The sequence below is a fragment of the Lissotriton vulgaris genome, chromosome 3_2 (genome assembly GCF_964263255.1).
Source record: "Lissotriton vulgaris chromosome 3_2, aLisVul1.2, whole genome shotgun sequence".
Taxonomy (NCBI): Eukaryota; Metazoa; Chordata; class Amphibia; order Caudata; family Salamandridae; genus Lissotriton; species Lissotriton vulgaris.
The window spans coordinates 192088839-192105187 of NC_141690.1; the positions used below are offsets into that span (position 1 = coordinate 192088839).

General features: G+C 43.5%; 1 protein-coding gene across 1 annotated transcript in view; it reads left to right on the plus strand.

The window, feature by feature from the left end:
- The window catches only part of POLN (DNA polymerase nu), a 2377116-nt gene that overhangs the window by 1140926 nt on the left and 1219841 nt on the right, over nt 1-16349 (plus strand). The window contains exon 12 of the mRNA XM_086964459.1: nt 6697-6761. Within this exon, the coding sequence (XP_086820585.1) occupies nt 6697-6761 (65 nt within the window). The remainder of the gene's footprint in view (nt 1-6696; nt 6762-16349) is intronic.

Genomic DNA, 16349 nt, shown 5'->3' on the forward strand with positions numbered 1-16349 from the left:
GTACCCGCCTTGTTGTTAGGACCTGGGTAATTGTTATGACTATAGGTACCTTGGTTAGTTAAATTACTGGCCTTCTACACTGTGCGAGGGAGCCACCGTGATATGTATGGTATGGAGCTTCCTTATGATAATAGGAAAAAAGATTTAAAAAAAAAGAATTTTCAAGATCTCATAGTCGAGGTTTCTATTTATCTTGCATTTTACAGCGATAACACTCACCTATTATAGTAAGGGCAAGCCGCTGCAGTCGATGGCCCCTAAATCGAGATCGGCACAGAAAGGTTCAGGGGATGGCCTCCCGTCCTGTTTGTTTTGCCCACTTTAATCTATAAAGGAACAAGTTTTATAGAGAATGTATTTAATTTCGGGCTGTTGTCTATATTGGTTCCCACATTACTCGTTGTTAATTATGGTCATTTAAGTTTTTGGATACTCGGGCTAAAAAAAGTTGCATGTGATATTTTTAACTTAATCACACAACCAGAAATGTATCCTGTTGTTAGATTGAGACTGCGCTATTCCTGCCACTTGCCACCTTCAATCTACAAAGGAACGAGTTATATAGAGAATACATTTCAATATGGGCTATTATCTATACCGGTACACTCATTTAAATTTTGGATACTTAAGCTACACGGGTTACTAGTGATATTTACAACTTGGTCACTCAACTAAACCTGTCTCCCAATATTCAAATGAGACCGCGTTATTCTTGCCACTTGTCTCTGAGACGCCCTTCCTTTAGCCTACCTTAATGTATATTTTCGGCCTCCCTGCTCCTACTCGTCACAGCGTCACCGGTTCCGTCTTCAATTCGGTAAAAGATTAGACAACTAAACTCTGTTTACCGGCTATCTTATATAAAAGGATTTCTAATTGGTACTAATTTACCCGCACTTTGATTGGAAGTGTTTTGACCAATCCAGGGTGGGTTGTTATGGTGATATAACGCGGTTATATTTCCACTGTATAACAGGTTTTCAGGTCTGTAAGAGTGGAACACCCCGTATTTTCTCATACATCTGGGTAACACAACACACTTGATGTCCGCTTGTGCAGACAACATTTTACTATATGCAAAGATCTGCTCACAGACCTAACACCGACGCCGGAGATTTTTGCTCACTTTGCACAACTTTCAGGACTCACCATAAACGCCTTTTTTTCCACCCCAGGGAACGTCCAGAGGTGATTCAGTTTGGGCAGTTATCCCTGTCAGTTGCCTCAAACACATTCAAATACCTGGGTGTACCAATTTACAGAACTGCAACTGACTTTATAGAGGGAAAGCTGACCAAAACTATCCAGGCACTCCGGTTACAGATCGCAGTTTGGACCTCGCTGCCGCTCTCAGTAAAGGGCCGAGTGGCAATCTCGAAAATGGTGGTTCTGCCTCGCCTACTATACTTCTTTACTGACCTTCTGTTGGTCATCCTGACTCCCATACTTACCTCCCTGAATCAGTTACTGACTGACCTGATATGGGGTAACCGCCGCCGTAGGGTGGGACTGCCTAAATTACAACTAGACAGAGACATTATTATTATGCGAGCCAGCTACAATGGGTATTGTATTGGCTGGCATTGGCTGGCAGGACGAAACCTGCATGAAATGGGTTACATATCCCTGGAAATTGGCCAAGGGGAGCTGCACACACTATTATTAACGCAGGCTATTATAACCCCATGCGCCCCAACACTTCTTTGTACCACGCTCACATACTCGAAAAAATCCCTCCATTACACGCGCCGCTGTCCTCCATACTGAGACAACACACCACTATTGGGCATCCCCACACCTACCGGTTTACTCACCACACGGAGAATCCTCCCCAGGGCTGAGGGCGGGTTCACCACAGTAGGTGCACTGTTTGATGGGGGCACCCTCATGGACCACAGCAACTTTACCAGACACAACAGGGTCACAGACGCATTGTACCTAACACATGCTGCAGTCCTCCATTATGTGAAAAAACATTGGGCCCCACACAGGTTAGCACCCCTCACAGAACTGGTGCACATGACCTACCTCATGGGAGAAGGACGCACCTCACTAGATGGTTGCACAAAATCATTAAAGCACACACTGGAACCCCCCTGACAGACTTAAGCAATACATAGTCCATGGATCTTGATAAAGAGCTCACTGACAAGGAATGGGGTATGATTCTAGAATACCCAAAGAAAAACCAGCGGAACGCCAAATTCAAATTCATCCAGTACATGGTGTTACACAGGGCAAATATCACTCCACATTGTTTACAGCACAAGTTCCCGGCCACACAACACCACTGCCCGATATGTCAATTAGAGGGAGCTGACCTGATTCACATGCTATGGCTATGCCAGGTGATTGCTGAATACTGGTCAGAATTGCTTACAAGAGTTTACTAGGCGACGGGCCTCCTTGTGCCAAATGCAGCAGGTAGCTGTCTGTTAGGTCTGACCCGGCGTTCCAAAACTCAAAAAGTACAGCTGCACTTTGTTGATCTGGCCCTCCTTATGGCCAAACGCTCCATCACCATGCAGTGAAAGTCAGCCAAACCCCCACCGCTCCACGCATGGGGAGGTAGTGAGGTAGGGTAGCGCAGAAAGCGCAGCAATTAGATGTGAAGAAGCCCACGGTCTGCGTAAAAATGTAATATCCATGGACTGGGATATTATTCTAGAAGCTTTCAAGACACTTGCACCGACACCAGTCCCTGTAGTGCTCGATCAGTTGGAGCCCCTTTTAGCCAAGGCACCCCCAGCGCATACAATGCAGCCCCGCACGTAGCCTAGTGATCTAATTCTACTAAGTGTCCATATTCAGAACTCAATTCATTAAAAGACAGAGGGAGAAACAGAGGGAGGATGTTGTCAATGTGGTGAGACAGGGTAGGGCCAGATGAGTTGGGGGAAGTGGAGGGAGGGGGCGGTTTATTTCATTCGTTCCATTTCCATTATTCTCTTCCTCAGTTCTTCATGTGTTCCTACATTACCAATAAAAATATTCCATTAGATTATTGTAGGTAAAATGTTGTTTAACAGAACTGATCAACATGATTGCATACTAAGGGGCCGATTATGATCGCGGACGGACGTAAGTCCGTCCGCGATCACTGAGGAGGAGGGGACGTCCGCATGGGCTGCGGAGTCCCCTCCTGTGCGATTAGGATGTGACTGCCACCCTGGCGGTCACATCCTCTATTTTTAACATTGCGGTGGGTGCGGCTTCAAGCTACACCCGCGGCAATGTTAAAAATGCAGTCATTGCATTTGCATGCAGAAAGAGGCAGGCACCTCCCGGTGCCTGCCGCTTTCTGCATACAAATGCAGGGGGGTACCATAGGTACCCCCCATGTGCACCCCCCACACCCCTTCACCTAGGGGGCCCGCAACGGGCCCCGCAGTGAAGTTACACATGCTTTTCCACGGCGGAAAAGCCGCCGCGGAAAAGCATGTTTTACATCCCATCCTAATCTGCCTGACGGTGTCTGACAGACACCGTCACCAGATTAGAGCTTTTCCGCCGCGGTTGTAAGTCAGCCGCGGCGGAAAAGCTGCGGACGGAAACCAGGACCCACCAGCCATCCTAATGTGGCGGTGGGTCTTTGGTCAGTCCGCTGTGGTTTTTCCGCATCCTCTGGGCCGGCGGTGGCTTCCAACGGCCCCGAGGATGCGGAAAAACCGCAATCCTAATGAGCCCCTAAATTGGCCTCCATATACCCGACTGCCTTGAGAAGCCTGAGGGCACTATGCTAAATGTCTGTTTTTTCTAATGGATGTAAACTGTTAAAAAAAAAGTAATAAAATGTGTTTAAAAAAAAAAGAATTTAAAGGATGCACCAGTGGGCTGCCGACGATTATTCGCCATGCTACTACTGCTGGCAAAACGTAGAGTAGCCATGCATTGGGGGTCAGCTACAGCCCGACAGTCAACAGCTGGCTACAGGATATTACCTTTTGTCATATCCAACTATCGCTATTCTGGGAACTAATGCCTATTACCTCCAGGCCCAAGGACATCTGGGAGCCTGTGCTGGCCTGGTTCCGCAATAGGTCAGCAGATGACAATAACGGGCTTAGACCGCCCGCCAATAATGTAACAGGAGGAATCGATTTGCCTGATCGTCCCCATGTGCACCTGGGTGGGATCCCCTCAGTCGAGGAATGCACTGTAACTGACTGTGTAAAGGGACTATATTAATGTAACAAAATCCTTCTTCCTTACTGTATAGTAATGTATAATCTGTCCATGTGAACCTGTCTTAAGCACTGACTTGTTGGTAAATGTTCAGTTGTTGTTCAACAATGTCAGTTAATAGCACAGAGATTGGTGCAGACCATTGGAAAAAAAAAGATCTCTACCGAATTCAGCATAAGTTTCTCCAATAAGGTTTCGTAAGTCTCGCTCCCTATTTCTAGGTGCTATTTCCTATAGGCGGCAGTGTACGGCCACTGCTGCTCAAGGGACTCTGTTACTCAGCATTATTGCCAAGACTTAGGCAAAATTACCCATCAGTTTCATTTCCAAGTCCAGGGCAGGTCCTGCTCCGTACTCATTCTGTATTTGTGTCAATACTTCTGGAATGACTGCTAAGGTAGGAGTACCTAGTATTCTGACGTAAACGGCAGCAAAGATTGTTCCCCAAGTGGTACAATCTGCAATCGAGAGAACCATCCCCACTGGAAGCAAATTGTTAGCATTCTGTGTTTTTCCTGTGGACCCGTATCGGGAAATACTGCTTCCAGCTGTGCAATTTTTTGTGCTATTCAGAACAGAATTTGCTCCCGTTTGGAAGGAATTGTCCCTATTACTGATTTCAGTGTCTGCGGCTTCATTATAGATGTGGTCTGATGTGGACCAGCTGGTGCATTTCTCGCAAGTGGGACTTTTAATTTTCGCATGCCGAACTGGACAATGTGTCTGTATAGCCTGACTATGTCATTGTATATTTTACAGACTTCATCCACCGGTAGTCTATCTGTCTCGGGATGTAGACTGTATGTCACTAAGACCCGCCATTGGTCCAGCGACAGCCTGGTGTAAAACATATGTGCTGCGACAATAAGGAGACAGAAGCATACAAAGGAGATTGCTAGGACAATATAGTGAATAGTAGATACATTTCTACCATAGTGCTAGTAAGATGAACAGAAACAGTTCAAATAAAAACAGAAGCACTTGCATATTCCTAAAATCCACACTCTAAGTAATTTTGCTAAAATGTACCTTGCCTAACCTGGATGTGTAGGTGTATACGCATATAGATATGTGTCTGTAGTTAAGAACCCCCTAGGGAAGAACCAACCCGCTCACCTGATGGTTGGGAATGAAGGACCCAGTCTCTGCTTTAAGGATGACAACCCACAAGGGATGTCAGACCGCTGCTTGTCGGAGATTCGGCATGCAGAACCTCCGACTCATCTTGGATGGAATTCACCTCTAATTTGTATGGTGAGGGGGTCTTTTATACTAAAGTGGTCACTCCAGGGTTTTTTCTAGAATCAATATATTTTTTAAAACAATCATGGATTTTTTTGAAAACAATCATAAATGTTTTGAAAACAATCACCAATGCTTTTCTAAACAAGTGCGATCATGTATAGCTGGCTGTTGACCAAGGATGAAAAAAACCATGGTGACCCTTATACAGAATAATTCTGCAGTGCCTGGGGATGTTCCTTGATGTACGTCAGGTACAGGGATTATGATAGACAACCAAGAGCCTGGTGTTGAAGAGACAGGAGCAAGCTATTAGGTAAAAGGTCACCTGTTCAGAATTGTTATAGTCATGTGGATTGGATGATGTATGTAAAATGGAGTATACATGACAGGGCGATCCTAAAGAACATAACAGTATGGTGACGATATCAAGCCAATAGGTTGTCAGGACAGCAGAGTCTGGCATACTCTGCTGCCTTTCAGGAGCTTGCATTGTTCATATAATACATAGATAAATATCCTTGCCCTGGGAATCCTGGGCTGCGAGTTCTTTGGTGTTGTGCAACCTTCTGTCTTTCTTCAACAACATGACATATGGAAGGAGCACTGGGATCTGCAGAGGAGCTGAAAAATGTCTAGTAACAGCCGCATCTATGGTGGTGCTTGCAAGTGTATTCAAGTGTTTGTTCAGGTTGCATTTATGTGCCTGTGCGGTTGGTTTGACTCCCCTATGTGTTGGTTATGTTAAGGAGTTCCTAAATGTAGTCATTTAGCAGTGTTGTACATGAAAGAGTTGCATAAATAAAATTATTTTGGGAGATTGTACTGCTGTATTTGTATTTTGTAGGACTTGTCATGCTATTTTTATTTATTTGTCATCATTTTGCAACTACCTACTTTTAAATGTGGGCCATCCAGCTTATGTTTGTCGTGTTTTACCGAATGCAAAGTAAGTGCACTCGGTAAAATCACATGCAATGCCGCATAGAGATGAATAATCCTGTTGGAATTATAATGTGTTTAACTTTGTCTCCAACCAAATGCTGAAGGGTGCTGACCCAAAGTAGCCATGGACTGAAGTGGGCTTAACTCAAGCCCCTCTGTATGTTTTCACAAAAAGTCATGCTAAAAGATGTCTGTAGCAGAACCAAAAATGAGAACTTCGTTGTGGATGTTTCAAATTTATATGCAATTTATTTAGTATGAAAAATTGTGTATTTTTTAGTAGCTAACTTTTTTAATGCGCTTTTTGTCTTTTTTATTTTACAGTGATGGAAACACAAAAAGTCTTTATTGATGAAGATGAACTTAAAAAGACATCAGAGTTTCTAGGGGTAACGTACTTCACTTCTTCCAACTTTCCACGCTCAGTGATGTGTACTAGTAATGGTTCATCTTGCAAGAAAATCCCCTTGCATTAAGCAGTTGGTTTAAAAATACACCTGATTCTTTGCATTTTACTGTGACAAAGCAAACACTGTAGTTGTTTAGCAGTGTTGTAAATTTTTACTAATAATTTATAGCTTAACATAAAGGGCCTCATTACGATGTCAGTCGGAAAGCATTCCGACAGACTCAGTGTCGGAATGGTTTCCGACCGACTCGTGTTCAGGGAGTGCGAACAACTGATTACGATGGTTCCTAACACATTTCGGTCAGACTCCCATTGATTAAATGGGAGCCTGTGTTTCGACTGAGAACCCAGGCCCCCATTGAGGAAAGGGATGCCTGCCACAATGACGGCCTCTGGGTGAAGGGGGGCCTACCATGGGCCCCCAAAGTTGGATTCCGACTGCCGATCCGTGTTGGACAAACCAAGTCGGAAAGGCTGTCAAAATCCGACATCGTAATTTGTTGGTTGGAAATGCGGTCCATAGAGCTCTGACCGACTGGGTTCCTCTGAATGCCGATCGGAACCGAGTCGGAAGGACCGAACGGTTACCTATCATCGTAATCGGTCAGTCGGAAATGTTTCCAAGCCGGTTGGAAGCACAGGTTTCGACATCGATTCGGACAAACCGAATGCTATTCGGAGCCTTTCCAACCAACATCGTAATGAGGCCTAAAGTGTTAATGAAATTTCACTAAACTCTTTTGAATCTTTTCATTAAATTTGATAAACAACAACTAAAGTAAATATGTAGGTTATCAGAATTTTGAATTGCCTGGGAATATACATCAGAAGGAATGTGTTGACTATGGAAGTCTGAGTTTAGGAAACTCTTAGGACACATTTGCAAACTTCCACTAGGCCTTAGGGCCAGTAAAATCAAGCAATTAAAAAAATTACAGGACGCCTAATTTGACAATAAAGAGCAAGCATGGCCTGTCTGTTTTTGTCAGCAAAGCGGAAGGATTCGAGGAACTGGTGGTTGGTGGGTCATGTCTTGATAAATACAAGCCTGATTCTGGTTACCATATTACTTACATCTAATGAGAGTAGTAGTGTTGAGCCCTTTAAAATAGTCAGTAATTTAAATGTTTGGGTGAAGTCAACTATGTAAGATATTGCATGTGAGATGTAAATAAATGTAAATATTCTTGGTCTTCCAATGAACGTTTTTAAACTAAAACTGTAAAGATGATTAAAGATACTCCTCAGTTGAACAACATTATAGGACATTGTACCATTCTGGCATTGTGAAAGGGGTCTATTTTGCAACCAATATACAAAAAAGAACGTACGCTTTACCCAAAAAGGTTTCAACTAATTGCCTTGTTTGGCTATTTAAGAGCTTTGCTATAACAATCCTTTCGAAACTTACCTGGTAGGCAGCCATGACCTGCTCCTGGGAAGACTGGAGGCCTTTGGGATCAAAGGCTTGGCCTTTAAGTGGTTGCAATCTTTCCTTTCGGGAAGGACACAGAGGATACAACTGGGGGAGTCGATATCTGAGGTGGGGCTCTTAGAGTGCGGGGTACCACAGGGTTCCGCACTGTCCCCACTTCTGTTCAATCTCTATCTGCAGCCTCTGATTGCGTCCTTGGCCGAGATGGGCTGTAGAGTCTTCAACTATGCTGACGATACTCAGCTTGTGCTGAGTATCGATAACACAGGGACAGCACAAATCCAAGCTCAAAACATCTTGAGGTATACCGTGGGGTGGATGACGAAAAACCTACTAAAGATCAACCCGGATAAGACCGAGGTACTGGTAATTCCATCTACCACCTCACCGTGGAGTGATCTGTATTGGCCTGCAGAGCTTGGATTAGCCCCAAAACCTAGTGCCAACGTAAAGAGTTTGGGGATTAAACTAGACTGTGATCTGTCAATGTGCAGCCAAATTTCCACCGTTGTTGGAACCTGCACGAACATCATTAGGCAACTGAGAAAGCTTGCCCCCCTCCTCTCTCATTCTATGATGCGCTCAATTGTAGCAGCAACCATTATTTCACGGATCGACTATGGGAATGCCCTGTATCTTGGCCTCCCAAAAACATTGACAAACAGACTCCAGGTCATAATGAATGACGCCGCACGACTGATCTTCGGATTACCCAGACGAACAAAGGCCTCCCCTCTACTCCAAAACCTTCATTGGCTCCCTGTTAAAGAGAGGGTTGAGTTTAAGAGCCTCTGTATAGCGCATAAGGCGATCTATGGCCATGCGCCGGCCTATATCAAAGCTCGTCTGGAAGTATACAGCCCTAAGAGAACACTTAGATCATCGGATTCTCAGCTACTGGTCTGCCCCCGCTACAAATTAGTGACTAAGGGAGGGAGAGCCTGCTCTGTTCTGGCCCCTCACTTATGGAACAAGCTGCCTGAGGGGCTATGCAGGGAGGTGAATCTCCTACGGTTCAGGAAATCACTGAAAACACTGCTGTTCAGAAGAGCCCTGATTGCAATGTAGTCCTGTAGCTGTATCTCTCGGAGGTGTGAAGCTACGTTATTGTAACAACACCTATTTCCAATGCGCTTAGAGACCTGTAGGTGATTGGGCGCGCTATAAATCTAAACTAACAATAACAAAATAATAAACTCCTTCATTTTACCCATGCAGGATTCCAAAGAGGATACTCAACTATTGAAAACATCATGCCTTTATCGGAACTAGCTAATAAAAGTCTTAATTTCGCCAGTTTATTTGTGTGCTTAGTAGATTATAGCACAGCTTTTGATTAATTGGGAGAGGATGTAGCCTTACGGCTAGAGCTGTCGACCTCGGCGCTGGGGAACCGGATTCGGGTTTCGGCTACGAAGATCAATATCCTGTGATTCTGGACAAATCACTTAATCTCCCTGTGCCTAAAAAAATGAATGTGTTCTTCAGTAACAAAACTGGTACTCATGTAAAGCGGCTTTATACCCGATTTCTCAGGTCTAGTTTCCGCTATATAAACTCTGGAAAAACAAATTAGATTGAACTGCCTATGCTGTTGAATGAGCACTTTGGTAAGGGTCAAACTATCTATTAGAAGAAAATGACCGAAAACAGGGCTATATCCTGGCTCCGTTTTGTCTCATGTATGCCTGATTTAACAGACAGCTTACAATCTCTTTAGGTTCTCTGCAAACTAACGAGGTCATTAAATTATCAGTTTATTTTATGAAGATGACCTACTGTTATTTGCGTTCCATCTTATTGGATTACTGTAATTGCTCAAAACCATTGTAAGCTATGTAAACATTAAAAATACCAAAATAGCGTATTTTCTAAAATTAAAACTAGCTTTATGTGGTTCACTAATAATTCCCAAATTATTCAATTTTCTGCCTACACGTAGGGGCCGATTAGGGTGGCGGACGGATTGCCATCGCCGGGCTGGCGGTATCCACCGCCGGCCCGGCGGGGCCATCCATCCGCCATCCTCACAAAAATGACCCCCGCCACATTAGGGTGGCGGGGGAGTCCGCGGCGGACGGCAAGACCGTCCGCCGCTTTTCTGTCGGTCGCCTTCGCGACCGGCAGAAAAAAGTGCTTACATATGGTGGCGGTGTCTGCGAGACACCGCCAACCATATTAAGATGCCGGCGGTCCTATGCATTTCGTCGTGGAAAGGTATACAGTCTTTGCTTTGGGGGCCCGTTGCGGGCCTCCAGGGTGAAGGGGGTTGGGGGTGCACATGGGGGGTACCTATGGTACCCCCCTGCGTTTCAAAGTACAACATGGCAGGCACCTCGCGGTGCCTGTCATGTTGTGCTTTGAAATGCACAACATGCATTTTTAGCATTGAGGCGGACGGTGCTTTCAGCACCGCCCGCCACAATGTTAAAAATGCGGGATGCACCCGCCACTGTGGCGGGTGCATCCTAATTCGTCGCACGGGACCTCCGCCCCTGTGGCGGACGGTCCCTTCCTACGACGGGATCCGCCATCCTATTCGGCCCCATTTTTAGGTGTTCTTTTCATCCAGTTTCAACTTGAATGCACAACTATGCAATCTGATGCAGCAATTTTGATTCAACTGATTTTATTTTCATTTATAAAGCACGCACATACCCAGCAAGTGGTGTTGTGGTGTTAAAGAACTATTTAGTATGAGGAGAATAAATTAGTTTTGAAGACTTTACAGAATAGGAGAAGGCGATTTTCTGCAAGGATGGCTGACAGAAGAGCATTCCATGCTTGCATGGTGACTACAGAGAAAGAGCAGCCACCAATGCAAGCTTTTTAGATTTTAGTAATATTGAGATGCTGAGTACTAGAGCTTAGACACTGTCTGAGAGTATAGAAAGAGGAGAGTGGCCATGGAGTTGTCATAAGGCAAACCGTATAACATGATATTCCCCCCCCAGCCCTTGGGCTGTTTATCTGATTGGCCCTTCACAAAGGTGCCACTATTGAATAATTCACTGAGTGTCCCCCCCTTTACCCATTTACCATGCCCCACAGTCTTCACTTTGGAAACCCAGTCCATAGCGCACCCCAAATGATATTTATTCTTCAGAGCCATTCTCAAGATTTATCCATCTCTGCATGACGCACCAGTACGAATCCTGGACTCAGCAGGTGCAGACTCAGAATATCGACGTGGAAATACCAAATTGCATTAATATCGAGTCAAGAATATCAATGGTGTAAAATATCGAGGTAAGTTTTTTCGTAGTAAGAAATATCACATTTTATGTAATGCAAAAATATTGATTTTGTAAATTTTTATGTCAAAAATATTGTTGTAAATTATATCGATTTTTTTCTTTAATGTTAGCATTTTAATATTATTAATTTAGTATTCTTTCTTATATGTTTTATAGATTTAAAAATATATGTTAAAGTTTTTTTTCTTTTTTTATTCAGTTTTCGGAGCGGGATGTTGGATTTATAGGGGATAAGGGTGGAGAGCAATTTAAAATTTAGTATTCAAATTTAAATATTTTTTACATTTTTGTTACATTTCTAGGAGTGGGATGTTGGGTTTATAGGGGATAAGGGTGGGGGAGTAATTAAAAAAATGTGGTATAAAATTTTAATATTTAAAAAAAATTGTAAAGTTTTAGGAGTGGTATATTGGGTTTATAAGAGATAAGGGTGGTGAGTCATTTAAAAAAAAGTTTTTTTATATTTTGCAAATATTTCAAATATTTATTTGTCGGATGTTGTATTTATAGGGGTTAAGAATGTGGAGTATTTATTTATTTGATTAAAATAGAATTCTTTTTAAAAATCTGTATGTTTTTTGTAGCCGATTGTTGTGTTTATAGTAAATTAGGGTGGGGAGTAATTTGAAAATATTTGTAATCATTTGAATTTTTTTGATTTTTTTGAGAGAATTTAGTAGTGTGGTGTTGATTTTATAGGGGATAAGTGTGGGGAATAGTTTTTTAATGTTGTTTAAAAATATTTTTTTCTTAAAAGTAGAATTTGAAAATTGTTATTTTCTTTTCATCATCATCCTCATAAAAAGTTTCTTTTGGCACACATGGCTGGAAAAGCACAAATAAAAAAACAATAAATTACATAAAATTCAAAAAAAATAACCATTGGTCTACATAGAGGATCAAAAGGCATATTATTATGTGAAAAAAGAGTTTCAGTCAAGATTGCTTTTCTAGATTAACTCTTCCTCTCACTAGCCTTGACACAAGTAAAAGAGACATAAAATACTTGTACAATATACGGGCAACGTAAAACCACTGCATTGATCAAACAATGAAGTTCCATAGAATGCGTATACGTGACCAGTGAGATGGCATTTTCAAAGAGTCATCTTTGCTCAATTGCATGTTACAGTAAAAGTGCAAGTGCAAAAAATGACATAGATTTAAAAAAAAATAATATCAATTGAAAACATGAGCAAAACATGAACAGGAGATTGGCCGTAGTGATCCTCCTATTTAAATCATCTGGACCGCTGGCCTAGGTTTAAAGTGCTATAGGAAAGAGCTCATACAAAACTCACAGCAACATGGTGATTTTTGCTTTGCACTTGGATCCTGCTTTCTAAGATGCATTTACAATGCTCTAACGGGAAAAAAGTTGTTGCAATTGAAAAAATTACCATTTTCTTGACCATCATGATGGGCCCCGCCTGGCAGCACTCAAATTAACTAAAGGTAAAAAAATTAAAAAAACAACGATATATACAACACATAATGATTAAAAGTGTAAACAAGAGATAGTCATCAATTATTACTCATTCAGTTTAACAAGAGAAGAAAGGAACAAGGCTCAATTTACTAAATGGTCCTATAGAAATGAGCCAGGAAAACGATATGTCTAAATTGTAAATAAAGCTTCTTGACAAGGAGTGGCTGGATATCGTCTAAAACCAATTCTAGGCTGTATCTGTCTTTTTCTTCCAGAAACCCAATGGTCACTCGGCTCGATGTAGGCCTCCTCTGGAGCTGTGCGAGGTTGTGATCTCTATAGCTCTCCATCAAGGCTTTTCTGGAGGTCATTTGGCAAGTTTCTTCCACTTTATTCCACAAGTTACCCCTGCCCAAAGCCTCACAGGTGTTCTTAATGTGCATCAACCATGAAAGCTTTCCCGCACCTTGCATCCCCATGACTTCAGTCAGCTCTTTCCTGTATGAAGCCAGTTCAGGGGTACTCTACAAACGGTGCCAAAATAATAAAGGTCTAAGAGCGGCTTTGTCTGCGATGGGCCTGATCCCAAGGTACATTTAGATAGGTGTTAATGGAGAGCTAGAAGGAAGGCCCACAAGTTGCCTAGCAAACGAGTTCACAATACGCCCTAGCGAGCCAGATGAACAATGGCCCCAGATTTCAACGCCATACAAGGCAGCACTCCTGGCTTGTACTTTGTAAATTTCCACCACTGGGCCAACCAATTTGTGAGTGCAGCTCCTATATAGTTCCGAAATACCCCCGTTGTCTGGGTCAGTTTGAAACTTGCTCTGTTTATTTGAGCACCCCACTCCATTTTCTCTGCAAGCGTGATCCCCAAATACATGAAGATGGGTAACCTCTCTAAGGGTCTTCCATGCAGGCGGGTATTTGGACGGGTGCTGTTGTGCACATTAACTGCCATATACTTCGTTTTTTGGAGATTAATCTCCAGGCCCGATCTTTGCAGAAAACACTAAAGATGTCAAGGGCCCTCTGGATTCCCATGGAGGATTACGCAAGCGGAAGGGTGTTGTCTGCGAACATCATGGCTGGTATTTTACGGTTCGCCAACCTGGGAGCATCGAAGTTCTTCCCGGCAATCAACGACTCAATTAAGCCATTGATAAATAGGCAAAAAAGAGTCGGGGCTAGGATGCAGTCTTGATGAGCAGCTCTCTCTACAGGCAAGGGGGCTGAGAGTTCGCCGCTTTTACCATACCTAATTTGGGGAAAATTAACCTCATGTAAGTGTTTCAACTGCTAACAAAGATACTCTGAAAATACCATATCCAATAAAATTGCCAAAAGTATATCCCTCGGGCCAGATCGAATGCAGATTTGAGGTCTACTAATATTAGAAATAGGTGTAGCCTGAAAATTTGATCAGTTGTAGAGATCTTTGCTCTAAACCTGGCTTGGAGAGGGGGTTAGAATGCTATACTCCTCCATCCAGGTCTGGAGTCGTCCCAGAAGTACAGAGGCAAATATTTTCTAGCTTACATCTATGAGGCATATGGGGCAATAGTTTGCAGACATGAGCGGAGAACCCTTTTTAAAGATTGGAATAATTTCGTCCCCCTCCCTGGTGGTAGGAATCACCATGCCTTGTAAGATGGCATTGAGTAGGGACCGCAGATAAGGGGCCCAAACAGTGGGCTCAGAACGAAAGAGGTCACCAGGGAACTTATCCAACCCTGGGGCCTTGTTTGGTGTTATCTTACCCAGTGCATCAGTGTCCGCCCTAAGGGAGATCAAAGGGGTGTCAGAAAGGACTGGCTCAAGGGGCAAAGATCATCTAACCACTGCCCCATCTATATCCTCTGCCCTTAAGTACAGGGATTCAAAATGAGCCTTCCATACCTCTTCCCCAATGTTGGGTTCTATGGCTGATTTACCATCTTGGGAACCCTAATTGATGACATTCCAAAAAGATCTCATATCATGATTGTTTAGGGCACTTCTAAGAGGGTCTCATTTTTGGCATTCCCAACTTCTTTTTGCCTTAGCAATGGCACTTTTGCTGACTTCCCTTGCTTCCTTAATCAATGGCCTATCGTTGCCTTTAATGGCCGCAATAGGACCAGACTTAGCTGCTCCACAGCTTTCATTATACCATGGGTGATGAGATTTACAAGTCACCCTAGGCCTTTTGTTGTGGTAAAAGATAGTGGCCATAGAGGCACACAGATCTTGATGATGATTGAAAATTCTAGAGTGGAGGTTGGGAGTGCCATTAGTCGCAGCAAGCTGATTTGCAACCATGAGATATGGGATGATTAGATGGTAAAGTGAGGCCAACTTTTCTTGCAATTGAGGAAGTTCCCCCCAGAGGACTCTCCTCCCTCCATTGGACTGCATTAATCTCAGGTCAGGTTCTGATTCAGTGTCAGATGCATCCTTGGCACATGGCAAAGTTACTTCTATGACAAGAGCATTGAGATCACTATCATGACGGGGGATGATTTTAAAATCTAGTACTCTATGCCAGGATTTAGTATCTACCATAATGTAGTCTATAATGGAGGTGTGCCCAGTTCTGTTGAAAGTGTAGTTCAGTTGAGTGTCAGATAATGTGCACCCATTACATGCTCTTAAGGAGAAATTCAATTTGAGGGTATATATGTGCATTACCAATGGAGTCCATGCCCGTGTTGGCGAGATATTGGGCTCTGGAATGGCCCAGTGTAGGTCCTCCTCACTGAGGGTACCCGCGACCAAGCCATTCAGAGGTTCAAACTGGCAGTTGAAATCCCCACCTATAATTACCCCCAAAGTTGTCAGGGATAGTTAAGAGAAGGGTGGTGGATTGGTCAAGAGTCGTTGACTCTTGGCCACGATAGACTGGCAGAGAATAGACATTGATTAAGGCTATTCTAACTTTTTTGGGGAAGGACAGAAAGATGCAAAGGATAACACGTGAAAAGCTCTCTATCTGTTTCACCACACAACCCAAATGCACACTAACCCAGGTGCACAATCCCCCAGATGCCCTGCCCCTGCCCCCATGGGTGGCTGGAATGCTGAAGGATGCATAACACATTCTGTGTGTGTCTACCCTAGCCCATATTTCCTGGACCATGCAAATCAGACCATGTTCTATAAAAAGCCCCCATTCCGGGTTATCTAGTTTAGAGGGGAGTCCAGCTATGTTCCAGGAAAGAAGCTGCAGTCTAGAGGGGCCACACGATTAGCTGGTCTGGGGGAATGGGTGTCACAATTCACTAATTGGCCCCGGGGGGATTGATGGATCTCCACCGGCTGCGTCAACCTTAAACTAATGCTAGATTAATAATTGCCCACTGTGACAGGTGCGAGATTTACTATCGCCCACGGTTCAAAACTGGTTGCCTGTGTACCCTGACATGGTGAGTCAGGCAACGGTGGGCTGATAGGGGCCTTCTTCTG